Source organism: Passer montanus, unplaced genomic scaffold (assembly GCF_014805655.1).
Source record: "Passer montanus isolate IOZ18808 unplaced genomic scaffold, ASM1480565v1 scaffold2, whole genome shotgun sequence".
NCBI lineage: Eukaryota > Metazoa > Chordata > Aves > Passeriformes > Passeridae > Passer > Passer montanus.
This window is the reverse complement of record NW_024366591.1, coordinates 29130370-29145473: the sequence shown is the minus strand read 5'-3', so window position 1 is coordinate 29145473 and position 15104 is coordinate 29130370. Positions and strand designations below refer to the sequence as shown.

The 15104-nt window shown below is 40.7% G+C and overlaps 1 protein-coding gene across 1 annotated transcript in view; it reads left to right on the top strand.

The window, feature by feature from the left end:
* The window catches only part of MSH2 (mutS homolog 2), a 43368-nt gene that overhangs the window by 1679 nt on the left and 26585 nt on the right, over positions 1-15104 (top strand). Inside the window, exons 4-5 of the mRNA XM_039707699.1 lie at positions 622-771; positions 2925-3058. Coding sequence (XP_039563633.1) covers positions 622-771; positions 2925-3058 — 284 coding nt within the window. The remainder of the gene's footprint in view (positions 1-621; positions 772-2924; positions 3059-15104) is intronic.

Here is a 15104-nt window from a genome sequence, read left to right as displayed (position 1 = left end):
AGCTGCAAACAAGAGGCAATTTGTTGAGATAAACAAGTTTTAAAATGCCCCTCACTGCTGATGCTCATTGCAGGTGTAAGGTTCACAATTATCCTCCCTTAATGTGTCATTTCATAACAGATTAGAGTTGTTTGAAGTGTGTTGCAGCTGAACAAGTCAGTCATCCTCCTGCCTCTCTTTTGTGCTGGCACTCAGCAGTGCTGTGCAGTGAGTCAGAGCAGATGCTTGTTCTGGCTGAAAACTAACCCTGAAACCATGTCCTGAGATGATCCAGCCTATCTCATTTATCTGTGCAGTATAACTTGTTTGTGTTCCTGAGCTGGAAACATCCTGATAGCAGCTTTGGAAGGCTGGCAAGGTGTGCAACTTCACATTTTGTTGATCAGATTATGCAGATGGCTCGTGTGTTGTTCTTGCACCTGCCTAGAAAGACGCTGCGGTGCCGTAGAACGTCCCAATGGAAATGAAGTCTTGTCAAACAGGATGAGTCTCTCACAGCCCTGCCAGAGTTGGCCTGCCTCAAAGTCTTCCTCAGCTGTAATTTTCTAGGAGCGTTTATCAAATCCTCTTGGATTCTTTTTTCTAACTAGAATGTGATGTGTTTTTTTAAAACAACTTCAGGTTGCTGTTTCGTCTTTGTCAGCTGTTATCAAGTTTTTGGAGCTGCTGTCAGACGAGTCAAATTTTGGACAGTTTGAGCTGACTACTTTTGATCTTAGTCAATATATGGTTCTAGACAATGCAGCTGTTCAAGCCCTCAACCTTTTTCAGGTAAGAAATACATACTTGAGTTAGTAACTGGTTTACAAAATACTTCATTACTTAGCTCTTGATAATGAGCCTGCCTGCCCAATTGCAATTCCCCAGATCCTGATTAATGGCAACTTCCACATTTTGGCTTTGTTCTCAGTTACTCTCCTGCAATGTGTGTTTTAAACATTTAGATACTCTTACCACTTTTTAAGTTTTTGTTTCTTGTTAGTTTATTTTAAATGTAAAAGTGGAGAGAGGATCATCAAGGAGGTAGGAAATGGTCACAGTAGTGCTGATCTTGGGAAAAGAATGCCATCCTCAGTTAGATGGTGTTACTGGAATGTGTAGCACATGACAGGAGCAATGCCAGTGGTGTCAGGAAGGGAGGGCTGGCAGTGAACAGGACAGTACTTGAGAACATTGTGAAAGCACCATGTCACGTTAGCTGTCATGTTTTGATGTCAGTTTTACCTTTTTTACACACATTTTCTACAACTCCAGACAGGCTGACAGACTCCTTCATACCTCCTGCCAAGTCTGTTTTTCTGCTTTGCCCATTTCTACAGTTAGAGGAAAGCACGGACTCAAAGTGGTCTGTTGTATCAGCTTTTGTCCTGTTTCTACATTAGTAAGCCCTGCTTAATGATCTTTTCTTGGACCTAATCTGCTTTCATATCAGATTTATAGGAAGATATCACAGATTATGGCCCCTGTTTACTTTGGAGGGATTTCTGCAGGAAAACAGAGCATATATTCAGCACCTGAGCTGGTTAGCCCCTGAAGAGAGATGTTCTGAATTTTTTAATTTTTTTTTTAAATTTCCTGCTGCTGAGTGCCTCTCTAGGGAATGAAGCAAAAATTACATTTCTTCTCAAGCTTTATGGAGGGTGTTCTAGGAATTTCTGTTTTAGCTACATTCCTTTACAAGTCCTTGCAGGTGTTACATGTTTTGTAATAGGAGATAGCCTGCTGTGTCTTCAGGGGTTGTTGTGAGCCTTGGAACAAAGGTTTTTCCATGGAGCAGGAAGCTGCCTGCATGGTAGGATGTGTGTGTGGAGATTTTTGGACAGCAGTAAAACAAAGACAAGTAATTTTGTAATTTGAGTTGTTCTGTGAGGTGTGTAGATAAAGTTCTTATGGTGCTGCAGATGCAGTTGGTGGTATGGAATGTAACCCTAGACACTGGGTGTGCTGAAGTAAGTAATTTCTGTATAATACATGTATGTGTTCTATGACACTTTCTTGCATTCAGAAGTTTTTAGTATATCATACTGCCCAGAACACTGAGAATAGGCAATACACTTTAGATATTAGATATTCCAGGGGCTGAATGTGTCAGTATTGCTTCTCATTCATTTCCTGTTGTTGTGACTCCAGTTCTACATACAGGAGCATCCAGACTCCTGGTTGAATGCTTGCCTGCTGTTCTAATTGCAGCTTTTCTTGTGTAGAGGGAGTTAAGATTTTAATTTCAAAGTCAAGAGTTGAAACAAGCTTGTTTGTTCAGTATTAACCAAAATTTTTGCTTCGTAGCTGTTTGTGCGAAAACCAAATCAAACCACAACAAAAATGCCCAAAACCTGTCTGGAGTCCAGCTAATATTAAACCCGAATTATGGGTAATGAACTGTAATTTGAACAGAGCTAAGTTTAGAGGTGTTTATAGCACTGCAGAGATGATCTGGGGAAGCTTGAGAGCTTGTTCTTCCCCATTGCCTGATTCTGTTGTGTTGTTTCCTCCCCAGCAACCCCCATTATTCTCAAACTAAACCCCTTGAACTTGAGTCCTGTTTCTTGCTGCTTTTTTGTGATGGACAGGACCTCTAATTTTTGACCTTAAGAAGAGCAAACTAGCAAATATGTAGATGTATTTCCACTTTTGCTACTCAAAGTGCAAACTGCCCCATGAGTAGGTACACTTTTAACTTTGCTGTTCAGTCAGGATTGGTTCCAAAACAGACAAACCTACTCCTTCCTTCCCATGTTCCAGGGACCAGAGTGTAATGCTGCACTGTTTCATTTACCATTTTTGGTGGGTGCCAAGTTTAAAGGAAAAAAACCATGTTCTGCTCCTAAATAGCTGTGTGTCGTTCAGTGGGTGTCAGTAAACTTCAGTAACTATTTTTTTTTCCTTTTGTTCATTTTTCTTTTTTTTTTCCTCATTCCTTCCAGAGTTCTGTGGAAAATGCAAATACTGCACAGTCTCTAGCTGGTTTACTGAATAAATGCAGAACCCCTCAAGGACAAAGGCTAGTTAATCAGTGGATCAAACAACCACTTATGGACAAGACCAGAATTGAAGAAAGGTAACAACATTATGTGTTTAACAGACTTAAGCAACTTAGTAACTATTTTATATAAGGCCCTTTCTTTTTAAGCACAGAATGCTACAACCAAGAAACAGTAGTGGTTGGAGTCTTTGTGTGCTACCCTGTAATGCATTGCAGTTAGAGCAGAATATATTTTTCCTTGAGATGCAAATTGACAGGTTGCTGTTAAATTAAATGCTTTTTGCAATTATGTATTTTAAAGAGGAGGTACAGTATGTTTAGATGATCTGAATGATGCTGTGCTACAGGCTAAGGCAGTTCAGCAGTCACTTACTGACTTTGTTCATATGCAAATGCTCAGTCTGTGTAATAATATTTTGATGTACTTCAAGTTTACCAGTTAAAAAAAAAACCAACAAAACACCCAAACAATTAAGCAGTTGTGACATCTTCCTGTTCCCAGAAGAAAGCTCCTTCTGATTACAGTAGGTCACTCCAATCATGCCTAGATACTGTGGGGGCTTTTTCTTTCTTGCCCTTTGATCCTGCCCTCTGTCACAGTGTGGCTGCCCTGCTAGTAGATAACAGTATCAGCTGATAAGAAGCCTTAGAGAATCTGGTAAATTCCTGCTGAGAATGTGCAGATTATTCTCAATCCTTCAGAGAGGAAAACTGCTCTGTTCCCACTGTGTGTGTTTGTCTTGAGTATGTTCACCACACAAATACAAGTTACACATTTTTTTAAACTACTCCTATATATACTGTCTTTTAATGATCTAAACCCAAATTTCATGTACCTCGAAAAACCAGTACTACAAAATGTGTATTAAGGTGTATCTTGACAAAGCAGAAGAGGCTGGAAAATTGAGTTTAACTTTGATAGATTCTCTAAGGCTCATATTTCAGATCAGGCATTGCAGATATGTCTGTATATGCTGTTGGGCACAGATCCCTACTACCAAAAAAAGAAATCTTGGCTTGGGTGTGCTGATATTTAAATAAGTTATGCAAAGAGTAGTTGTTTAAGTCCAGCTGGCAGCTAAGCACAGAGCTGCCTGCTCACCTCCCTGGTGGAATGGGGAGGAGAGGCAAAACCCAAAACACAGCACTGTACTGGCTACTGAGAAAAAATAAACTCTGTGCCAGCCAAAATCAGGATGATAGTTTTCTCTCTAGGTTTCTGGAGACTGAATTATTCTGCTTCTTTTCAACAAGTTTTTCTACTTTTCCTCATCAGTTGCACAATGGTGTGTAGTAACTTGATCAGAGCCCACTTAGAAATATTGTTAATGTGGTGCTGAAATATTTGTTCCCAGGTTTGTTGAATGCTGTATCTTACTTCTGCATGTGTTACAAAAGCTTTCATTGTTGGTTCTTGACTAAGTACCCAAGATCATCTGTCAGTTTTGGATCCTAATATCTGAACCAAATTTAATTTATGATTGTGTTGTTTTTAAAATTTTTTAAGTTAGAACTCCCATCTTGTAATCTTCTTATGTCAATGTAAACATTAGGAATATTAACTTTCGTGTGACACATTTGCTTATTACTGTACATCAGAAATCTTCCAAGTTAGGAAGAGACAGTGTTTTCTTTATAAAACTGGGGTTGAGTTGTAGGCAGAAAATGTAACTTGACCTGTTTTGTGGAGTTACTGTCACCTCTGTGTTTCGTGTTTCGATTCTCTAGCTGATGTTGGCTGCATGTAGGAAGAGGTGTATTTAAAGGAGGAGGGGAGTAATTAAATGAAGTTAAGCTCTTAGTGAAGCTTGTAAAGGTCAGTATATTCAAGTGTTATGAATTTGAAAGAAGTCCACTGATGACTTCCTGTATCTTGCCCAGCTGCAGAAACCTTGGAGCTGCAATTTGTTAGAAGTACTTTCCTTTAACCTCTACTAATGGGCACTAAAATGCCATAGAGACACCTTTTCACTTTATTCTGCTGCATTCTGTCTGAATGCATCTTGCTTTCAAGTACTACTTGGATGAGCTCAATGCTCTGAGATAAAAGCCATGTAATTTACTGTAAGCTTCATCCTCCCAAACTTTACGCTTTTCAGAGGGTGTAGGACTGTTCTTTTTTTAATCCAAAGGAACAAGTATGATAAGAGAAGCTGTTAGTGAGATGTACTGACAGATTTAAATATCTTTTGAAAGATATGCAGTTGCCAAGTTGTTTTCTGAAGACTTTGCAGTATATTGTGGTTGTTTTAAGGATTGCAAACCACAGTTTAGAGCATAAGGGGGCTTGGGAAGGAAATACCTGGACAGTTGTCCCTTTACGTGTCTCCTTTGTCGTCAAGGGGAGGTACAGATTGTTTCTCAGCTTGAAGTGTGCCATGTTGAAGGACCCCATTTAACACTAACCAGAGCAAAACTCCTCAAACCAAGCAGAACTGTCCAAGCTGCACTGATGTTCAGTGGCTGTTTCGAAGGAAGCCTCCTGTTTTGCTTATACAGGAGGTATTTGACTTAACTGTTGTCCCAGTAGTGTAAAATTGGTGTCTGAAAGTTTTCCTTTTTTTTTCCCCCCCAAAAAAAGTTAGACTGTTGTAACCCTCTGCTAAGACCTGCAGGTGGTGCAAGTCATCTTTTGGAGATAAAGAAATCCACTTCTTTCAGTAGTTTTTAATCTGCAGTGTGTTGTTAAGCTGTATGGAAAAATGGAACACAGAGTTGAATCAGCAGTCCTTATTAACTATTGATACAGTAACAGCACAAATTAAAGTACATGGTGCACATGCTTCAGATAAAATGATGTTTACTGACAGGAGCAGCTCCTGATGAGAACTGAGAAAACAGAAGCTCCTGATAGCTGCCTGTCTTGTAAGACTTGGGGTTCTGCCAGTATCCAGCTGGTTTGCCTTGATTAAAAATATAATTATCAGTCATAAGTATACACAATACAGCCCTACCTCTCCTGTGTGGTGTGTTCAGAAGGCAAGTACATGTGGATCTTGCTCCTTGTCTCATAGTCAGCATATTTGAAATGAAAATGTAGTCGCAGAGCCAGCATGTGCAAATACAAGTATTAATTGCATAACCAAATTGACTGCAATACAGCAGGCAGCTCTTCAGTATGTCATGTTTATTCTCCAGGTACTGGAAGGTTTGAGGAATGTGGCACAGTGTAAAATAGTGCTTGTTCTGTTATGTCCTGAGAAGAGAGTTCATGCTGAATATATTTTTTTCCCCCTGCATTTGGGATAAACTCTATCTGACATTTATACACACCATAAATAAAAGATTCCAGCTCACCTTTTTAATGCTTTATGTATACTGTGGTTGAACCTCTTATGTGCCTGTGTCCCATGGAAAAGGTGCAGGGGTCTCAGAGGAGTTAAAGGCTGTACTCAAACATCACTTGCTCTGATCCAAGCCTATTTTGAGCTTTCCTCCTGTGTTTCTAAATATCATGCTGCATGGAGGCCACATTGTAGAAACAAATCCTGTCTCTGGCAGAGTCAGGAAGTAATACATTTGGGAAACTCGAGATGAATTAATGGCTAGAAGGGTAAAAATTCCAAGTTTGTAGAACATTTTCATGCATCATAATTATTTAAGAAGCAGTTTAAAAAAGAAAGAAAGCCCAATCCTAGCTTGTTGCCTTGAGACAAGAAGAAGAAGCATAATCAAAGGCCCTGGATCTCTTGGAGCACCTTGGGTGAGGCATGAGGATGGTCAGACTCTGGAATGTGAGCTCAGAGAAGTGGAGGGATCTCTGTTCTTGCTCCGTGTTTGGCTGAAGTTAGCCTTGTTTTGAGCAAGGGCTGTAACCAGAGGCCTGCAGTTCCAATGGGAATTGTTCTGCTCTTAAGGTTTCATTGCTTTTGTGTTCTTTTCTAACCTGCATCTGTCCCTGCAAAGCACTGCAGATAGGCTTTGTTACTTTTGTTGTTCTGGGTAGCAGCTGTGCAGAGACCTTCAGTGCTTTTCTGAGGACAGGTCAGGCCCTCTGCAGAGGCACAGACTGAGCCCAGGCAGCTGCATTAGCAGTGTGTGCTGGCCCGTGTCCTCATGGAGGGAGGGGAAGGTGTGACCAGCTTGGAGGTTTGTCCAAATGACCTCTTTAAAATGCATTTTAGGCACTGGGAGTGCTCCTAATGCCTCTAGGGAAGCTTCTGAAATACAGATTGAATCTGAACGATTTGGAAACAGAAATGTGATTTCTTATTGTCATGGAGATCATGGTGCAATAAATATTTCCCATGAAAAAAGTTGTCATTCCAGTGACATGAAAATGGTGTTGGCTTCCAGTAAGCCTCTAGAAATGTTAGAAAAATGTCACCTTTGTCATTCTAAAAGTTACCATCACTAAGTTCCTTAGAGAAATGTTTGGAGCTTGAAGCTCTCAATGCTGCTTCTTTAACCCTCTTCACCTATGTTTACTGTTTTCAAAACTACTAATTTACCTCTGTTTTCATTTGAGTTTGCTTGTAAAACTGAGTTTGCCATTGAGTGCTGTCTAGAGACATTAAACTGGAGCTCTGCTGGTCAAGCACACATCACACAGGCCATGTCTCTAGGAAGGATTTGCCATCAAAATGGCAAATTTGCTCTCAAAACCTATCCGAGGGCTTAGATTGTTGTGTTGCAAAAATATTTGTATTAGTTTTCTTGTCTGAGGAGCTGAAAAAAAAGACTCCTTTTATGACACCTTCAGGTGTGAGAAAGACAATGTTGGTGTCTGTATTCTGCTTGTTTGTATTCTGTTATCCAGATCATTTATCTTCTGGGTCAGGGATCACTATCAGTGTTGCAAATCTGTAAATTACAGGTGGCATTGAGTGGTGCAGCTCTGGAGCAGGTAGTCATAGTATCTCCTCGTTGATACTTCCAGCTCACCCACTTCTTTCTGACAAGTCCTCACTTGGTGCAAAATAAATAGAAGGATTAAGCTTTTAGTAATTTCTTTTGTGTCTGAGTTTTGAGGCTCAACAGAAATGAAAGTTAAACTAAAATTTGATTGAAATGTCACATTGGTTTTCAGATTTGTAAGACATGATGAAACTGCTATTTATTTAGGGAAATGTGAATCTGTAGCTGCCATGCTGTTCTTTCGCTCTCATCCTGCCAAAATGAGGTGGATGGCACTTAATGCCATAGTTAAATTTTGCTTAAAATCTGTGTTTGAGTATTCATTCCATTAAGTTTCCATTATGTATGGAAACTTAATATGCACAGGTGCAAAGCTCTCAGGTTTGTAACAGTGTCCTTGGTAGTCACTGTTTTGAACATTGGATATAGAAATATGGTTTGTTCTCTGCGAAAGAGCAGTGACCACATTATTGTTTCTGCTTTGTTTAATTTATGTCCAAGAACATTAGAAAGGTGGCATGTTAGGACACTGCAATGGAAGCTCTTGGCAAGAAAATTTTGTCTTGGCTTGTAATTTAATTTCATTTATCATGTGTGAGGATTAAAGAGTCTTTAATGCTTTGTTGACATACAGTTTTGAGTTTCTTCTGCACAGAATGAATGCAAATGAAGAAATATTTGTTTTTCGACAGCTAAGAAATAGAACTTGTTCAGTATGCTCTTAGTTTGCACAACCTTAAAGAAATGCACAGGTTAGCGATTTAAAAGGGTATTAATGTTGATGGAGTAGTGTAATAAATGTAACCTCTTAATTTTAATAATGTATGGAAACTTGTAAGGAATAAAGCACAAAATAATAATGAAAATACATTTTCCTCAGCTGACTGTAGTCTTTGAAGACCATGCAGTAATACACTTTTATCACTGGGTCCCAAAATGCCATCTTTAATTAAAAAGCAAGACTGGCAGAAAACCTCCATGGTTTTAAGACATTAAGCTGGGAAACAGCCTCTGCTGCTTTCCATCTTGGGTTGCTCTGGCAGGTTTTGGGTGGAGCAGTTTCACTCTGTGGGGTTAATGAAGGTGCCCATGACTGGGTAGTATTTGGTGAGTCCTTTCTCCATCCTCTTCATTGTTCTTTGTGACCATGTAAGAAATGGAGATTTATTAGGAATTCTTAAAAGATGGGCAGTTGTTGTTGTGTCTGGAAGCCTTAAATATTACTGTGTTGTTCTTGTCTTTATTCAAATTAAGATCTTTTTGTCTTCATGTCCTTGACACTTGCTCACACTCTGTTCTTTGTCTGGAAGCCTTAATATTACTGTGTTGTTCTTGAATTTATTCAAATTAGGATCTTTTGGCCTTCATGTCCTTGACACTTGCTCACACTCTCTGTTCTGTATGTAGGGTTTCTTGGGTCTTCAGGATTTAGTGTGAAAGTTTTTCCTTTGTTTTTGACTCTTGTGAACCGTGCAGCAGCCTGTGGCCCTGAGTTGTTTCATGGATGGCTCGTATTTAAAATCACTTCAGATCAAAAGGTTCAGTCATGCTTCCCTAGCTGTGGGCTGCCACCTGTTCCCTTGTACTTGACACTGGTGTTCCTGTAGCTGACTCCTTCAGCTTTTGATGGGGAGTTTATCATGCTTAAACAATCAAGGGTGTCATGTTGGATAGCAGATAATCCAGAAAAACTCAGCAGTTGCCAAAAGGGCCACTCCATACCTCCTACTTCCTTTTTTTTTTTTTTTGTCTCACAGCTAAAGATTAGTTTGATTTGGCTTGTTCACTTGATGAAAACTAGTCCATGAAAAAGTGGGGAAAGTTTCATCCAGAATTAATCCTTTTGCTCCTCTGCAGCTGGTCCATGAGCTGCTATTCTCATGAACATCCTAAGTGCAGGTCAACAAGTACCAGAAGCCAAGATTTGTTCAGATTTAATTATCTGACTTGAGTTTGCTTTCTGCTGATACTTTGACTGTTTTAGAGATTTTGCCAGTTGATTTATGCTGTGAATCAGATTGCCAGACTTGCTACAGGAGGGTAGAATGGATATCTCTCTATCCTTGGATTGGAATAGTCAATCTGTGAAATGGAGCGTGCACTACCATTGCTCAATAAACCTGCTGCTTTCCTGACAAATTAGCTGTGAAGATGCTGTTAGAATATTTGTAGCTCCTACAGAAAACAGTGAAAATTTCATGAAAAAGACTATATGCATGGAAATAAGCATTGGGAAGACAAAAAATACATCTCTGACAAAGATTGTGGGAGATACTTCTTGTTCTGTGAGCTATTCTCATATCCGTTTTGTCTGTACAGTTCCTTGAGGGTAAGAGACTTCTTAGTCCAGCAAGATTGCAATGGGGTTTGAGGTGGGAAAGGATTTGCTGTGTTGAATATTCAAAATTCAACTTTGGTGATAGATACTATTTTTTTTTTCTTCTATAAACATGCATGTCTAAAAGTTGGGAGCACTTGTTTATCATTCTATGAAGTAGTGTGTTACTACAAGGTGAGAATTTCCCCTTTTTATGCCAGTTCCTCTTCTGGTGAGCTGTTTAATTCATTTAGAAGTAATAATTTTGTTATTCCTTAGCTGTGAAAGAGGAGGGGAGGGGAATCAAATCTAAATAGTGCTGTTACATAAAACTAGTTTGAGTGGCAGTTCTTGGTAATAATTAAAAAGTACTTTGTTCTTATTTGGCAAATACAGCTTTTGGGAAAAGAAAGTAATGGTTTGTGTTCCTTGTCTATCAGTTAGATAGTGACTGGTACTGTATGTAAGGCACCCAGGCTGAGGAATGGGAAATAAAAGACACCCAGCTCTGGTTTGAAGTGTGGCTGGGGTGACTGTGTAGGTATAATTTGGATGAAGAGGTGTGTGAAAGTTTCTTTCGAATCTGGACAGGAGCAGTACTTCTTGTTTTAAATGTGCTGATATTTTCAGGACCCGAGTTTTGGAGGGCCAGGCCATAGGAATGTGGAGTAGTCCTCTCGGGTTTTCTGCTTTTGGGATGACCCCAGAGTCCCTTTTTCCCAGCCTGGTGGTTGAAGAAAGAGCTAGGATTCTTCAGCTCATGTTCACAAGGTTGTTTATTACCTATTATCCAAAATATTTTCTCTCAGACCCACAGAGGTCTGCTCTACAGGTCTGTCAAAGGCACACTGCCCGCCCCTGGGCTGGTGTTGTCTTTTTGTACTAAAAACTACATGTTCTTTATTTACAATTATTTTCCAGTACCTATTGCCTATGTTAGACTGTCTACTTCTACTCTAAACCAATCCAAAAATGCTAACATCACCCAGAGGATGGAGGCTAGGAAGAAGAAGGAAGAAGAACAGGACAATGCCCATGTCCCTCCATCTTGCCTCCTAGACCCCTTATAATAAAATCTTCAAAATTCCACCTTTCACCCTGTGATTACTACTAATATGCTACTTAAACTTTTGTGACTTGTAATTCTTCATACAAGGTTGGTAATTTGCTGCATGGGTTAAGATTGAAATCCCAGGTGTCTTTGGCTTCCTGCAGGGTCTCCGAGCCCCTGCCAGGATTTTGAGCTATCCAGGGCATGGAGAGAGATGTCCTGGGTTCCAACATAGTCCCAGCTGTGAGGTGGTGACAGGGAGATGTCCCTGCTGCAGGGCACAGGTGGCCTTCAGTCTCACCTGGAGAGAAGCAGTGGGAGCCCTGGCAAGCTGTGGTTACCTCCTGCCTGCAGAAGAGCTCCTGCAGATCCCTGTGCACTCCTGTGGCACACAGCTCACCGCTGCCTGCCGCTCTTGGCCACGGGCAGGGTGCTGGTTAGTGGGGAGTGCTGCCAGCCCTGCCTTGTGCATCAAGGAAAGATGGTTCCTTCTCTTCTCTTTTCATTGTAGGGAATTTCTGTGCCTGCACTTGCTCCATAGTTCTGGCTGGAGGAGGTCAAGCAGAGCTCTGCTGCTGTGCTGCTGCTTTATTTCGTGTTCTTCAGCATGATGCCAGGCACTCACTTCTCTCAGGGTCTAAAAATATTGCTGTTGCAGCAGTCTGCTTCAGGAGCAAAGTCTTAATTGCATCAAGTGGTACTTTGCTGACAAGAATTAAGATCAAATATTTTATTTTTCTGCTGAAGAATTGATTTCTTCTTTACTTTGCTTGACCTGCTGAGGCTGGAAAGTTCATAAGCACTTGTGCAAAAATAATGAATTATTGGTAACATCAGACTTGGATAAATATCTTGTAGGGAAAAAACCCCAATGTTATTTTTACTGCTTTTCCTGAAAATCTTGTTTTATTTTTTATTCTGGTTTTATAATCTTGCTTCTTAGTCAATAAATGCAGTTTTTAATGCTTTATAAAAAATAGTTACTTTGTGCCTGGTACTCCTGATAGAATCCCAGGGCTTTAATCTGCTCTTCTAGCATTTAATATAATACTCAAATAGTGTATTCAGAAATTCATGTAGGGTTGTAAAGAGTCAGTTGCTTCCCTGATCCATATTAATTTTATGTTATATAAATAAAACTGATATAGAGGAGTGTGAACTCTGTTTATTTGGAAGACTGCATTTATTTGAATTATAAAACTTCTCTGTAAATGGAGTGTCCTGAAGTTAGAAATATCCATTATTGTTATCACGGTAGGATGGTTTGGGGACTAATTAGGGAAACTAGAAGAGGCATGAAACTGATATTTAACTGTGGCTTTCTCTTATATTGTTTAATATTACAGGTTTAACAGCAGAGAGCCTGATCTGTGCAGCTGCTTAGAATCACACTGCCTACCCAGAGCTCTGGAAAGTGTGTGCAGTTTGATTTCTCTGGCTCTCCTAGGGTCTAAAGCTGCTCTTCAAACCTTGCACTCCGTATTACAGGGGATTATACTTCAGCAGGGCTGTGAAAAACGGGATGTTCATGGTCTCTTCAAGTTACATTTAAGATTAAAGGACAGTAGGAGTGGGCTCTGAAGAGCTGCACTGTTAGAATGGAGTGAAAGGCAGTTGTTAGTGCTAAATGCATTCTGAGGGCTTCAGATCCGTGCCTGCAGATAGATCCCTTGGTTTAGTTCATTTAAAACTTGATGGGGAGAGCGTGGCAGGTGGAAGAGCAGGGGGTAGCAGCCCCACCTCACACTTCTCCTGGTGGCAGTGCTGCTTTCTGCCAGCTTGGACATGCTGCTGGGACTGGGGCTTGAGGGCATAATTTCTGAGCCACTTCAGGCCAGCATCAGACACAGCTGGCCTTGTCCACAGCTGGCAGGGCCACCCCAGGGTTAGGTGGTTCAGGGGAGCCAGAGGTGAAAAACAAACCCAGCCACAGCAAATGAAGATGTGTTTTTGAGGAGGGGGCTGCAGTTTGGAGCATCCCACTGGTGCCTCTCCTAGGTTTTGTTCCTCCTTGGTGGCTGCACTCTGGACAGAGCAGGACAGCTCTCCTGCTGTACCCCTGAGCCTGCTCCACTTTGGTCTCTCTGACTTCTTTGTTTAGGCAGAGGGGAAGTTTTGATACTCTGTTTGGGTCTAGAACTGTGAATGATTGCAAAAGCTTTTAAGAAGCTAGAGAGGTGATCAGAGTCCAAGGAATGCTGTCATCTTACTGGGGTGACAGCATTCTCTCCAAGAACACAGGCATTACAGGTGAATTGAGAAATGCATCCCCCTGGGGCTCTTTGTTCCTGGTTTTCTGTTTCTCTTCATCTGCTCTAAGATACAATATATTCTCATTTGTTAAAAGCCTGCAATTTCACATCCCTCAAATAAAACTGTAATGCATTTCAAATTCTGAATTGAGGAAGAATATACACTGTTCTACGTCTTCACTGTCATCTTCTTTTCTTTTGTAAGCAACTACCTTTTAGTTTAGCTTTTTGGGGGTGTTTAGGTCGTGACAATGGTTTTCAGGGAGGGAAGCTGTGAAGTAATTTGATAATATAGAAACATTCAGAAACCAAGGAAACAAAACCAACTTTGTCCTCATGTGGCAGGAGGAAACAATGACAAGGTTGCACAGTTTGGGCAAGGGCAGGAGGGAAAGGTTTTGAGCCATTTAGCATGGAGGGGAGTCCCATGCTGAAGGTGCAGGCTGCTCTTTTTTTGGCAGACAGTAGGGAGAAGTCTTGACTTCCTGGACACAAGCCTCTCCCCCGGGTGTCTGGGAATTGCCTGGTTTGTCTGCTTCTGAATTACAGGCCCTTGTGTGTCCATGCAGATTTGGGAGAGCTGGAGGAGTGCTTGCTCAGGTGAACAGCTTGTGATACTCAGCCCCAAGATTTTGGACCCTGAATGATACTGTGTGGCCAAATTGGTGCAATTTCATTAGAACAGCAGTAAGATTCTGACCCCTTGCTTGGGATATTCTGTATCATATGTAAGAAGTGCTGGAGAGGTGTGTGCACAGCTCATCCAGAAAGCAACATTCTGAGTTCTTGATGAATCAACAACCTGGATTCAGATCTAGTGTCTTCAAAGTACTGGAAGAACTGGTGCCTGTTGTGGGCCCCTTCCAAGGCTGTTCCTGTGGCTTGGGTAGATGTTGCCATCAGCTGGAGCTGGCAGAAACCAGAGCCACTTCTGGCTGTGCAAAGGCTCCAGTATGAGCTGAGTGGGAATTGAAATCAGTGATCCTAAGCCTATGATGTATGACTAAAATAAAATGGCTTTTGATGGTATTAATCTCTCTAAAGTTGCTGGTTCTTTATTCCTCTGGGTTTGTTACGTTTATTTCTAATTGTTTGCAAAGACTGCTCTAGTTTCATAAAAAATGTCTTTTGTGCATAACTAAGCACTTCCAAAAGCATGCGTGGGTTGCCTAGCTATTTTGCATTGTTATTTCTTTGTGCTTGTCTGAAAAATTTTGGATGTTATTTTTATAAATGCATGCAACAGCTCTGATTGTCTGAGGCAAAATGACCTGGGATGGTCATTATGATTTTTATGCTGCTGTGTGCTGAATTACTAAAGTAATTTTTAGTTATCAGGGTTCAGATTTCTGATTTAGTTTCCCATGTGCCCATCTTAGGTGTCTGCCTTAATACTTCAAAGGCTGTAAAGCGTACTGAAGTTCTTTGGCATGAAAAGAGCTTTGTATAGTTAAGGTCTCTACTGAGGCAGCAAACTGGATTATGGCCGATTTTTGGGAGAGAGATGATTGTTTAGGAATGACTTGGTCACCAGGAGAAGTTATAAAGGGAACTTAAGGGACAGTGTCTTGCTTATTTCTGTTTGGAAAAAAAAATAATTTGGTTGGGAAAAAAGAATTTGAAGTATTTCTCCACGACAGCATC